General features: G+C 42.5%; 1 protein-coding gene across 1 annotated transcript in view; it reads right to left on the bottom strand.

Moving 5' to 3' along the window:
• Positions 1-106: 106 nt before the first annotated feature.
• The window catches only part of LOC111564486 (cytochrome P450 7B1), a 16244-nt gene continuing 2376 nt past the window's right edge, over positions 107-13974 (bottom strand). Inside the window, exons 2-6 of the mRNA XM_023264079.3 lie at positions 11944-12080; positions 11053-11643; positions 10603-10809; positions 10354-10532; positions 107-5649 (exon numbers count right to left, since the gene is read on the bottom strand). Coding sequence (XP_023119847.1) covers positions 5347-5649; positions 10354-10532; positions 10603-10809; positions 11053-11643; positions 11944-12080 — 1417 coding nt within the window. The 3' untranslated portion in view covers positions 107-5346. The remainder of the gene's footprint in view (positions 5650-10353; positions 10533-10602; positions 10810-11052; positions 11644-11943; positions 12081-13974) is intronic.

Raw genomic sequence — 13974 nt, 5'->3', positions numbered from 1 at the left:
AAATGTGGATCAGAGTTTCCTTAAATGTCTGGTTTAGTCCAAAGATCTTCAGTTTACAGTCACAGAGGAAAGAAACCAGAAAATATTCACACTGAAGGAGCTGAAATCACAGAATGTAGACTGATTTATTTCAAAATAGACAAACTGATGATTTAATGATGAAAATAGATCAAATTAATTGATTAATCGCTGTGGTTGTGATCAGATATATTCACTCATACCGACACATTGATCAGCCTTTAGTTTATAAAATCAGTTTCATGAAACCCATCGGTACAGAAAGTGTTATATCTTCTTACAAACTGAATTATAATGAAGTTCATTCAGTCAGAGTGAGTCAGACAGAACATCATATTAGAAAAACGCTATTTTAATAAAAGGATATATTATTCTAAAATAAATGAAAGTCCAGTGGGACATTTGAAGACTAGTTTAAGAACAGAATAGTGCTCGTGAACAGGAGAAGTTCTGCTAAACATTCAGTCTTTCAAAACTCATTAATTATTGCATCAATAATCTAGTGAAACACATCAGGTCAGAATCTTCTACAGTTTCTCCACATTCAAGTGCAAAGTTTAGTGTTTATTACTCAGACATCTGGACTTTTGTTTCACAGTTGCTCACATTTAGATCAGTTTAGTCACATTATTGGTGGCAGGAAATAAAAACTCACATTTCAGGGCAGCAGAGAAATGGGAGAATGTAAATCTTAGACATGGAGGAAAGTTCAGACTCACACTTTAAAGTCCTGAGACCCGGAAATTCATTTTAGTGTACTGTAGTGCACATTAGTTTCTTGTTCATTTCTCCAATACTATATGAGCCACAATTTTAAGTCCTGATGTTCTTTAAAGGGGACAATCTTAGCTTTTAATTACATCACATGTGTGGGGGTGTGTCTTGCCAACTCCCTTTGTCGGTCTTTTCAAAATGGTAGCCATCCCAGTGAGCACATTTTACGACAGGAAGAAAGGCAAGGAAGATATTCATATTTAAACTGTTTTTATGCTATATTTTGACTGCTTATAGTAAATAAAAATCTAAAGAGTAATTTAAGTGTGTTTTCAGAGCGTAGATAAGATATTTTCATATGAAAAACAATTGATTTCTGAGCGTACACTGTAGTGCACGTCAGGGCTTTGGACTTCTGTTTACTTCACTTTGATTTTTATTAGACTGGTGTTTGACAGAGGCAGAGAGAATTCTCCAGAGAATCATTAAGGGAGATTCAGACCTAGACCTTTCAGAAGGTAAGATCCCGGTGGGTCAGACAGGAGAGGGTGAGAGAAAAGAAACTCTAATTGCCTCTTCAGATACCATCAATGAAGACACCTCATTGTTGGTATCTGATGAAGCATCCAATGAAGTGGTTTGGGAATTAGTTGTTTTTTTGTGAATGGCCAAGCCTAGTGCCCCTCTTTGATCAGTAGATGTGGACATCTACTGAACAAGAAGAAAAGGGTCTTCTTCACTGGCTCTGAACTAGAGAAGAAAGAGGTCAACAGGGAAGTAAAAGCAGCCAAGCTGAAGTACAAAAGCAAAGTTGAGGATAAATTCACTGAGGGGAACCTCCGCTCAGCTTGGCAAGGCCTGAAGAACATCCTGCTGTGAACGCTGCTATCAACTACAGAAACACCATCCATGTGGATGGCAGCAGCCCTGCATCTCTTCCCAATGACCTCAACTCTTTTTACACCAGATTTGAAAGAGACAACACACAACTGGAAGAGATCAGGACCACACTTCATCCCACTGACGACACACTCACCTTCAACATAGAGGATGTGACGAGAGCCCTGAGGAGGACCAGAGAGACCAGTTCACCCTCTACCAGTTAACCCATTCAGCTGGTTCCAGTGTGACTCCACCAACAACCAGTTCACCCGGCCTGGACAACATCAGTGGTCGTGTGCTCAGGCACTGTGCGGAACAGCTGGGAGGTGTGTTTCAGACCCTCTTCCAAAACTCCCTGCACAACTGTACAGTTCCTCAGTTGTAGAAACACTCCACAGTCATCCCCATCCCCAAGAAGAATACAACCAAATACTCAATGACTTCCACCTCCCTTGTGATGAAGTAACTAACTCACAGATTGACCCTCGCCAATTTGCATATCGGTCGAGCAGGGGTGTTGATGATGCCAAAATATTCATTCTGGACACTTTACACCGTCACCTGGAACACCCAAACACCTCAGCAACACTCCTCTCCTCGGCATTTAACACCCTCCAGCCTCACATCCTGGCTCACAGACTCTCCTCCTGCTTCCACCTGGATGATCAGCTCATCCTGTGATTATTGGACTTTTTAACCCACAAATCACAGAGAGTGTGGGTCAATAACACCTTCTCTGATCTACTACACACCTCCAGTGGTTCTCCTCAGGGCTGTGTCCTCTCTCCACTACTCTTCATCCTCTACACGGATGACTGCAGATCCACACAGTCCAATTCCATCCATCCATCCATCCATTATCTATACACCGCTTAATCCTCACTAGGGTCATGGGGGGGGCTGGAGTCTATCCCAGCTGACTCGGGCGAAGGCAGGGGACACCCTAGACAGGTCGCCAGTCTGTCGCAGGGCTACATACAAGGACACACAATCACTCTCGCATTCACACCTACGGGCAATTTAGAGTAATCAAAAAAAAAAAAAATAGAGTAATCAATTAACCTCAGCATATTTTTGGACTGTGGGAGGAAGCCAGAGTACCCAGAGAAAACCCACGCATGCACAGGGAGAACATGCAAACTCCATGCAGAAAGATCCCGGGAAAGCCGGGACGCGAACCAGGGACCTTCTCGCTGCAAGGCGAAAGCGCTAACCACTACGCCACTGTACAGCCCCAGTCCAATTCCCACCTGGTCAAATATGCAGACGACACTGTCCTTCTGTCTCTGCTGTCAGGACCTTCTCAGTCCCACAGCTCAGTCCTCCAGGAGGTTGTGGACTGGTGGTGATGACTCTTCTCTGGAGCTGAATGTTAAAGAACCAAGGAGATGGTGGTGACCTTTTCCAACCAGCAGATGGCGCTGGCTACAGCTGTCACCACCACCATCCATGGGATGTCTGTTGAGCTTGTGGAGGAGTACAAACATCTGGGAACCATCTTTGACAGCCAGCTGAAATTCTCCTCTAACACAGAGGAGATTATCAGGAAATGTCACCAGAGGCAGTATCTCCTAAGGAAGCTCAACTCTTTTGGAGTAAATAAGAACATTCTCCAGACATTCTATTACTCCTTCATAGAGAGCACCATCACCTTCTCCATCACCTGCTGGTTCTACTCCATCAGCCTCCAGAACAGAATCTACCTGCAGAGGACTGTCACTGTCTGCTCTAAAATCATAGGCCTTCCTCTCAGAACTCTGTCTGCAGTGTATGAACAGTTAACATGTAGACTGGCAAACTGGATCATACGTGACCTTCACATGATCTCTACTCTGCATCTGAGTGGCTTCCTTCTGGTCGACGGCTTCGCTGCCCTGCATGCAGGACACAGAGGAGAAGGTCTACCTTTGTACCCAGAGCAGTCCAAGTCCTCAACTCATGAACCATAAAACCTCCCCCCACCACTACACACCACCTCCACCACCACACATGGACTTTAACATGGACCTCTGGGAACTCTGTTGTTTATATCTACCGTGATATATTCTGTATCTACCTCATTGCCATATTGCACCTACTTTCATTCATATTTGCACTAATATGTTACCAAGCTGTGTTTTTGTCTTATTTCTCTTTTTATTTTTATTCTTCTATTACTTGCTAGATTTGTATATATATTTATCCCTCTCTTTATTACGTCATTGTTGCACTACCTGCTCTACGTGCGTTTTTAATTGCCCCCTGGGAACAAATAAACTTTTCTGAATCCGATTAATCAGGTCTTTATTAGCCTCTGACCAACCTTGAGCCAAAGTTTTGTGGTATTTCATGAAGCCATCAGGGAGTTACACACCTTTTTGTGACTGATCACAGCCATCGCTACACACCCTTTTGGCTAGTGCAGAGTCAATGTGAACTGTTATTGTGAAGTTTCTGTGAAGTTTTAATGTATGTTTTAAAACAAATATGTTCATACATGTTTTATTTAATGGAAGATTCCAGATGAGCTATTTTCATGATCAGCTTTGTTAATGTTTCACATTAAACATCAGTGACGTCCTATTGAGCAATACAGTGCACGTTATCAAATGTTAATAAAGTTAAGTTAAAAAAAATGCAATATGTTCTTTACCACCCCAATACATCGTTTATGTAAAAAAATCAAAATGACTAAACTTTTTTTTCCTGGGTCTCAGGAGGTTTTAAAGTCCTGCAGCTCTGTGGAACCAGAACATCATGAAGAATGACAGAGAAATGCTTTGATTATTTTACAAAACTATAAAAATATGGAACCACCACGTTTCCTAATATGTTAAACTCTGATCTAATATCTGCAGACGTTGAGCTATCTATGCTTTTACAGACTTTCCACTACCTGCTCCTCTGGATGCTGGTTTCTGAACCAAGCTGCATTTATTTTATTGGTCCTTTTAGTCAAACTTATGTAATTCTGGATGACTCTTAGAGTCACTGTGGACAAATGTTGAATCATTCTGGACCATTCTGATCATTTAGGACCAGTTGTAGTAATTTGAGGACAGATTTTCAACACGTTTTTATGATTGTAGACACATTTCAAGTCATTCTGAACAATTTGTCATCATTTTGGGAAAGTTTGAGACATTTTGGACAAATGTTGAATCATTCTGGACCATCCATCCATCCATCCATCTATCCATTCATCCATCATCCATGCATCCATCCATCCATCATCCATCCATCCATCCATCCATCCAAATGTTGAATCATTCTGGACCATCCATCCATCCATCCATCCATCCATGCATCCATCCATCTATCCATTCATCCATCATCCATGCATCCATCCATCCATCCATCCATCCATCCATGCATCCATCCATGCATTCATCCATCATCCATGCATCCATCCATCATCCATCCATCCATCCATCCATCATGCATCCATCCATCCATCCATCCATCCATCCATCCATCCATCCATCCAAATGTCATGATGAATCACTGAAGAATGAATCATTCTGGACCATTTGTTTCATTTAGGACTAAGTTTGGTCTTTGGGTCAGGCTTAGGGTTGGACTGTTCATCACGATGATTTGCTGATTTTAAGACTAAATCATTGTGCTCCACTGTCAGATTTGAACAAACCTTTTCTCTTCCACGCTGCTGCATGCTGATTTAGATGAACATCAGGTTTGTGGGAAGCCGCAGATATCACCCAACAGCTTTCAACCTCCGGGGAAGCAGCAGCTTCAGTCCAGTTGTTGGGTTCTGAGCCGGTAGCGGAAGCGGACATCGACGTTGGGCAGCAGGACTCCCAGTCCGGCCCGGCTGGTGTCCAGCGAGGCTCTGGGCTGACCATCCTCCAGCTGCAGATCGAAGTATAGCAGCAGCAGACACACAAACTGCTTGATCTCGTTGAGGGCGAAGTGTCGGCCGGGACACTTGGAGGAGCCAGAGCCGAATGGCATCAGGTAGTACTTCAGCTTCTGGCCGTTCTTGTAGAAATTCGTCTTCTGCTGGCCGTCCTGCATGTAGCGGTCGAACCGGAACATCTGAGGAAGAACAAAGACCGTTGATGGCAGCAATAAGAGCTGCTACTGGAGCTGCTATCACTTAAAGTCTCACTTTCAACTTTGTTAGGATGACTTTTCACAACATCACGCGGCTCCTTTAACACAGAGATTCATAATTACAACTAGAATTTTAAGTACACTACCGCTCAAAAGTCTGGGGTCACCCAGACACTTCCATGTTTTCCATGAAAACTCCCACTTTTATTCATATAACATGATCGCACAAAGTTCAGGATAGTAGACTGTAGATTCTTGGTAAAGTTCAGGATAATAGACTGTAGATTCTTGTAAAGTTCAGGATAGTAGACTGTAGATTCTTGGTAAAGTTCAAGATAGCACACTGCAGATTCTTGGTAAAGTTCAAGGCTACAAAATCTAGAATCTACAGTCTATATATCTACACTATGGTTCAAAAGTTTTGGGTCACACAGACAATTCCATGTTTTGCTTTTATCCACATGCTAACATAACTGCACAAGGGTTTTCTAATCATCAATTAGCCTTTCAGCACCATTAGCTAACACAATGTAGCATTAGAACACAGGAGTGATGGTTGCTGGAAATGTTCCTCTGTACCCCTATGGAGATATTCCATTAAAAATCAGCTGTTTCCAGTCATTTACCACATTAACAATGTCTACACTGGATTTATCATTCATTTAATGCTATCTTCATTTAAAAAAAAAAATCTTTTAAAAATTATTAGTTTGGGGGTCACGTGATGACGGCTGACTGAAGGACGTGTTTTTGTCGGGCTCCCGCTCCCACATTATTATTAGTTCGCTCTCTTTAGTTTTATGCGCCCTTGGCAACACATTGCACAAGCCTGGTGCCGTAAGTTGTAGTAGCTGTCTGACAAACACTTTTTTGAGGTAGAAATGTCGAAACAAACTAAAATTCAGACGTGGAAAACAATGCTAGCAGCCTCTCCTAGCATACCCTCAAGTGTAGCAGCTAACTCTCCAGCAGAAAACGAGTCTTCACCAGTAATGGACACTTCAGCCCTGATACGGGAGGTTACTCAGAACTTCCGTGACATGGTAGAGGATAAGTTTTCTAAACTTTCTGAGACCTTGGACAGATTTTCAGCGACCCTGGAGAGCCACTCCAAACGTATTTCGGAGGCAGAGCAGCGCATGTCGGGTGCGAAGGAGACGCTGTCCGCTCTGCAGGAAAAAGTTACCAAAGCTGAGAAGAAAATCAAAGAGATGGAGGCTGGCTTGGACGATATGGAAAACCGGAGCAGACGCGACAATATCCGCGTTCTCAACCTGAAGGAGGGCACGGTGACCCCTGCAGTTTTTTGAAACATGGTTACCCACCTTGCTCGGCTTGGAAGCGACCATCGGGAATAAATCCCGCATTAAAATCGACCGTGCCCACCGTGGCTTGGGTCCGCAAAGTGCGCGTCCTCGCCCGGTGATTATTAAACTCCACAACTCAAGCGACAAACTGATGATAATGTCAGCATTGCGAAAGAAATCCACTCTGGAATACGAAGGACAGCGAATCCACGTTCAACAGGATTTTTCTACGGCGGTCCGAGAGAGGTGTCGGGCTTTCAACGGTGTATGCCAGGCTTTGATCAACAAGGGGATCCGCTTCAACATGCGTTACCCAGCCATCCTGGTTGTGCACCATAACGGGACGGATCACAAGTTTGTAACACCAAGTGCTGCAGAGGGCTTTCTCAGCACACTGGACTAGAGGCTGCCCGAGGAGGATCTGATCAAGTTTGTGAAGTAGAGAAGTTTTCCTTTCCCCCCCTTTTTTCTGCATTATTTGATCCATGGGAGTATGTGACTACAACTGACTGAATATTTGGTAAGGCCCTATTCCCATCTCAAAAACTGTCCTAAGTTGAAGACAACTTTAGCCTCTGGCAGAGTCGGTGAGATTTCAGGATATAAAATTAATTTCGAGAAATCAGAGGCTCTGCCTCTTGGCAACTTTGGAGACTATACCACCCTGGTGGATTTTCCCTTCAAGTGGTCACTTTCTGGTTTTATTTACTTGGGGATTAGAGTATCTGCTGTAATTAAAGATCTATATCAGTTAAATTTTATAAAAACTTTAAAATCAATTAAGAATGACCTGAATAGGTGGTTTGATCTCCCTTTGTCGTGGATGGGTAGGATCAGCTTAATTAAAATGAATGTTCTTCCTAGAATTTTATATCCAATACAAATGTTACCACTCAGGATTAATAAGTCAGCTATCTCAGATATTCAAAGGTCTATCTCTAGGTTTCTGTGGCATGGAAAGAGACCACGACTAAAAATGAAGACTCTACAACTGCCTGTAAACAGGGGAGGTCAAGCGTTCCCCAATTTTTTGTATTATAACTGGGCTTGCCATGCCAGAACAGTGTATAGCTGGCTTAAACATTTTCTTAACCCAAAAGAACCCCATGTGGACGCCTGGTGCTGTACCCCTTGCTCCCCTCTGAGTCTGCTAACAATAAACTTAAATGAGCTCCCAGAAGAAGTTGAAAACAATCTCTTTCTTAAAACCACTCTCAAAATTTGGCGAGATATTACCAAACATGCGGGCCGACAAGGCTTTTCTTTAGCATTACAGCCATTAATTCAAAACAAAGCCTTCCCCCCAGGTGTGGGGGCGAGCATCTTTAATGATTGGTATTCAAAGGGATTGAGATTTGTGGCTGACTTATTTGACAATGGAAATGTCATGTCATTCTCACAACTTCAAATCAAATACGGGATCCCACACTCCCATTTTTTTGGTTTTCTTCAGGCCAGGCATTTTGTGAAGACCTTATGCTCTCTCCCACTCGCCCGACCAATTAAAAATTCAGTTGAAAGCTTTCTGTTAGACTTTAGCTTGTCTGCACTTAACAAAAGGTTTATTTCTCTTTTTTATGGGAAACTGCTTTCTTGTGACAATGTCAGAGACATCAGAGCAAAAGAACTGTGGGAAAAAGATCTCGGGATGGACCTGGATTACAGCAGATGGTGTGATGCTTTTGAATCTGCAAAGAAATTATTTTTGTGTAACAGACTGAGAGAAAATCAGTATAGAATATCACACAGACTCCAGTTCACCCCTTACCTTTTGAATAAGATTAACCCCCAGGTCTCTGCCATGTGCATCAAGTGCAAAAAAGAGGTGGGAACTTAATATCATTGCTCATGGTTGTGTCCGTTAATATCTAGATTCTGGAAAAAAGAACTTAGTTCGTTTAGTTTGTTTTGTTATTTAAAATATAACAAAATATTGTTTAAAAAAAAAAAAAATTATTAGTTTGGGGGTCAAGTTAAGTGACCCCAGACTTTTAAATGGTAGTGTATATTATAAAGTGTTTCCTCAGTGTTTCTTTAATGCTTCTTGAATGTTTCCTCAATGATCATCTGAACCTTTCCACCAATAACACTTTCACCTCATCAGTCAAATAATATTTATTAATCTATATGATAGTTCTCAAACATTTCCTGAATGTTTCTGAATGTTTCTTGAATATTTTGTCAAAGTTCTCTGAATGTTTCCAGAACGTTTCTTGAAGAACCATTAGAGAAATATTCAGGAACCATGAGGGAAACTTTCAAGAAACATTCAGGAACAATTAGGGAAATGTTCAGGAAACATTTAGGAACCATTAGGGAAATGTTCAGGAAACATTCATGAATCATTAGGGAAACATTCATGAACCATTAGGGTAACATTAAGGAACCATTAAGGAAATGTTCAGGAAACATTCATGAATCATTAGTGGAACATTCATGAACCATTACGGAAACATTCAGGAACCATTAGGGAAACATCCATGAACCATTAGAGAAACGTTCATGAACCATTAGTGAAACATTCAGGAACCATTAGGGAAACGTTCATGAACCATTAGTGAAACATTCAGGAACCATTAGAGAAATGTTCATGAACCATTAGTGAAACATTCAGGAACCATTAGAGAAACGTTCATGAACCATTAGTGAAACATTCAGGAACCATTAGAGAAATGTTCATGAACCATTAGTGAAACATTCAGGAACCATTAGAGAAATGTTCCTGAACCATTAGTGAAACATTCAGGAACCATTAGAGAAATGTTCATGAACCATTGGTGAAACATTCAGGAACCATTAGGGAAACGTTCATGAGTTAACGTTTAATGTTTTTTCATAGATTCTATTAATTCTAATGTAAAAACACATGAAGCAGTCTAAGAAACGATTTCTCATTTAAAGTGAAAGTTCAGAGATTCTGTGTTTATTAGCAAAGTTTTATTTTTTAATATATAAGTTGTTTAAATACCTGGTTTCAGAAGTTTCATGTAGTTTTGATATTTTAAGGGACCAGTGAATATAAAACTGTAAACTCAACATTCATTCTAGATAATCTTTTCTTAGTAGTTTGTATAAAATCAGTTTCAGTGTCGTTAAGATTTTTTCTTGTGAAATATTCAAATTTAACGTGCAAAATTTCACATTGAACCTTTCAATCTATTTCTTACATGTGGTGTAGCTTTACTATCTAGAATCATTATTATTTATTATGACTTTTTACTTTGTTCTGTTCTCGTATGTGCTCACTTTATGATGACTTCCTGCTGTTCTATTAGTTACTACATCTCCTTTGGGATTAAACTTTGATCTTTACCCTTTAAAGCTAATGAAGTGTGTTGATAATCCATGAAGGCGTAAAGAGAGAGGTTTATGGTCGTACCTGCGGGTCCTGGTAGACCTCCGGGTCCAGGTGCATACTCTGAGGGTACAGGGCGATGAAGTCTCCTTTCCTGACCGCCACCGAGCGCTCTCCGTCCAGCCGCAGACCGAAGTCCTCCTGGGCCACCCGGATGTTCATGGAGGCCGAGGACAGGCGGAGGCTCTCCCTGATGGCGCTCTCTGTGGAGGACGGCAGCGGTTATTGGTCAGCGTCACACTATCAACATGCAGACCAGGAAAGGTCAGGTACCCAGGAAGAGGAGTCGCTCCAGCTGCTGTCGGCCTAGCGTCACGTCGCCGTCGCTGCTCCACCCAACGCCGTCCTGCCGCAGGACGTCCTGGATCTCCTGCCGAACGGCCTGCAGCGCCACCGGGTGGCTCACCAGGTGGTACAGGGTCCAGAAAGTGGCCGGGACCGTGTTCCCCACCGACGCCCAGAAGATGGCAAAGTGGTGGGCTGCAAGACAGGCGAACAGGGTGGTCAAAACAGCCGGAACTCAGACATAAGAGCCTTAAACTCAACCTAAACTTATCCTAAACTCACCCTAAACCCAACCTCATACTCATCTTAAAGCCACCTTTAACTCAACCTAAACTCACCTTAAACCCAATCTAAATTCCCCTTAAACCAAACCTAAACTCGCCTTAAACACACCTTAAATTCAGCCTAAACTCAGGAGGAACATCTTGAGGAGCCCACCTGCTTTATCAACATCCCTTAGCGTGTCGTACTGCTCGAAAATCTCCGCCCGCCTCCTGATGAACTGCGATGTGTTGGACCAACCGGACACATGCAGGAAGAAGTGGATGAGTTTGTCTCGGACGGCTTTGGTGCGTCCCAGCAGCCAGATGGGGATCTGGGCGATGAGCAGCGGGAACTTCTTGTCGAAGCTGATGAAGTTGTCCCGCAGCGCGTCCACGCCGCCGTGGCGACGGCTGGCCGGCGGCCTGCCGTACATGGTGAGGAGGGTGGCCTCGAACATAACCGAGTGGCAGAAGTCGTACATGCTGCCGCTCCTCCAGCCGCCGTCCCGCTCCATGTGGTCCTGACGGAACACTAGCTTCAGGTTTCCCATCATGCTCTCTGTCAGCAGTGTCAAGCTGTCGCCCTGCAGCAGGTGGAAGGAGCGCTGGACCTGCTCCCGCAGCCCGGAAAAACTCCTGTTCATCGGCGAGTAGCCGAAGGTGTAGGGCGCCACCTTGTTGGAGAACTCATGGAAGTCGAGCTGCTTGCCATGTTTGACGATGCTGGGATAGAGTAGTGGGTCCATGATGAAGGTCATGTATTTACCTGCAGCACACAACCAATCAAAGGAGCTGAGAGATGCAGGACATCAGACTAAAGTCTGAACATAGAAAACATCTTCTTACAAAGTGAAAACATGTTGTTCTGTAAAGTATCGTCTTATAAAGTGAAACCATCTTGTTATGAAAGCATGAAGACAAAAGGTCCAGTTAACCTCTGAATGTCTCCTCTGGTTCTACGTTCTGTTCTGGAGGACAGTGCTGGTACTTCTGGTTGAATAAAATGAATTTTACTCAGTCTGACTGTAGCTCTGTGACCTGCTGGATGTTCTTGTTCAAGACCGACCTGCTATCTGCACAGTGAAGATGTCTCCAAACTTCTTCTTGTGTTCCTCCAGGAACTTATGAGCATCTTTTCCAAACTCCAGAGCTTTTCCAATGAAAGGAATCCAGCCTTTAACCAGAGGAGGTTCTCCGTCTCTTCTGCAGGAGAAACCAAACAGCTGTTACTGACACAGCTTCAGTTTATGACCCCATGATGTCGTAAAAAGCCGATAAACTGATAATTGATTCTCCTTCATGCTCGGGTTGAGACACGGTGAGATTGAGCTGTTATTGATCAGATCTATTGATCAGCCTTCGGTGCCTCCAGTTGATCAATGAGATCATCTTCCTCCTGCAGCTTCAAGCATCTTCAGATCCTCCTCAGTGTTCACTAACTGATCAGTAATCAATAAGAGCAGAACGTCATCGTATCTCAACCTGAGCGTCATCCTCACATCTCTCATCAGTTCACATTAAAACAAGACAAACTGGATTTTATTAGAAGAAATGTTTCCTCTAACGTGAGAAGTTTGTGTGTCTGAAGTAAAAATATCTCATTATGACGTTAAAACATGTTGGTAAAACCAAAAATATCTCAAAGTAACGTGAAAATACCTTGATACAACATGAGTGTATCACTATTTTGTGAACATTAGCAGTTTGCATGTTGGAATATTGTAAAAATAATCAATAATCAGCTCATCTTAAACAGCTGATGAGGCATTAGAATATCGTTATGACATGACGGCATTTTAGCAACAGGAAGTCATGAAAAAAAATTAACAAACAACCTAAGTCACCATAAACTCACCTAAAACTCAACCTAAACTCAACTTAAACTCAGTCTAAACTCATCTTAAATTCAACCTAAACTCACCTAAAATTCCCCTTAAACTCACCCTGAACTCACCTAAAACTTAACTTAACTCACCTTAAACTCAACCTAAACTCACCTTAAACTCACCTTAAACTCACCTTAAACTCAACTTAAACTCACCTTAAACTCACCTTAAACTCAGCCTACACTCACCTTAAATTCAACCTAAAGTCAATCTAAACTCACCATAAACTCAACCTAGACTCAATCTAAACTCACCTAAAATTCACGTCAACGCACCGCATCTGAAAATGGCACGGATGGCAGGCGGTCACTAGTGGACCACAACGTGGTCACATGACAGCGTTGGACCAACAGCGGGCCGTAACGTGGTCACATGACCGAGCTTTCAGCTTGACGGTCCGGCAGATGAGCTGGATAAACACAGTGTTTGTATGTTTTGTTGATTTGTGTATTTTTACTGCAGTTTCGTGTGTCTTTGTAGTTATTTTGCTGTTGCATCGTATAGATTTGCTGCAGTTTTGTGTCTTTTCGTAGTCATTGTGTTGTTGTTCTCTCTCTTCTTTTACACCTGAACACATCTAAATGTGACGTCAGGAAACACTCAGAAAGCTTCTCAGCAGCTGCTGTGGAAAATCCCTGAAATGTGTGACTCAGAGTTAATTAGCTGTTCTGATTCGTGATTAATCATGACTCCTTCAGTGAGCTTCCTGTCTGAGCTCCATGACTGGCCCATACCCGAGGAGGCTGAGCTGTGATTGGACGCTGACGGTGATGGAAGTAGGTCAGCTGCAGGGCATCCTCTCAGGAGGAAACAATCACATTCCTCAGAAAGCTTCAGCCTGAACGCCCACCGGGACGTTTTCTGATGCCCTGAGTCTTTACGGTTCCTCCTCTTTAAATATATCAATAAATCAATAGAAAATAAAACCCCATGTTTTAGGGAGAACAGCAGATCCTCCTGTAGGAGGCCATGGAGACCAGGAGGTGGGCGGAGAGGTCCATGAACAAGGACATATATATGTGTGTGTGTATATATATATATATATATATATATATATATATACATATATATATATATATATATATATATATATATATATGTACTCACCTTGAACTCACCTTAAACTCAACCTAAACTCACTGTACACTCGCCTTAAACTCATCTTAAACGCTTCCTAAACTCTTCCTAAGCTCTGCTGGATCTGGTTAATA

This window comes from Amphiprion ocellaris, chromosome 10 (genome assembly GCF_022539595.1).
Source record: "Amphiprion ocellaris isolate individual 3 ecotype Okinawa chromosome 10, ASM2253959v1, whole genome shotgun sequence".
Classification (NCBI taxonomy): Eukaryota; Metazoa; Chordata; class Actinopteri; family Pomacentridae; genus Amphiprion; species Amphiprion ocellaris.
Note: the sequence above shows the minus strand (reverse complement) of the source record. Positions and strands in the feature narration are given on the sequence as shown.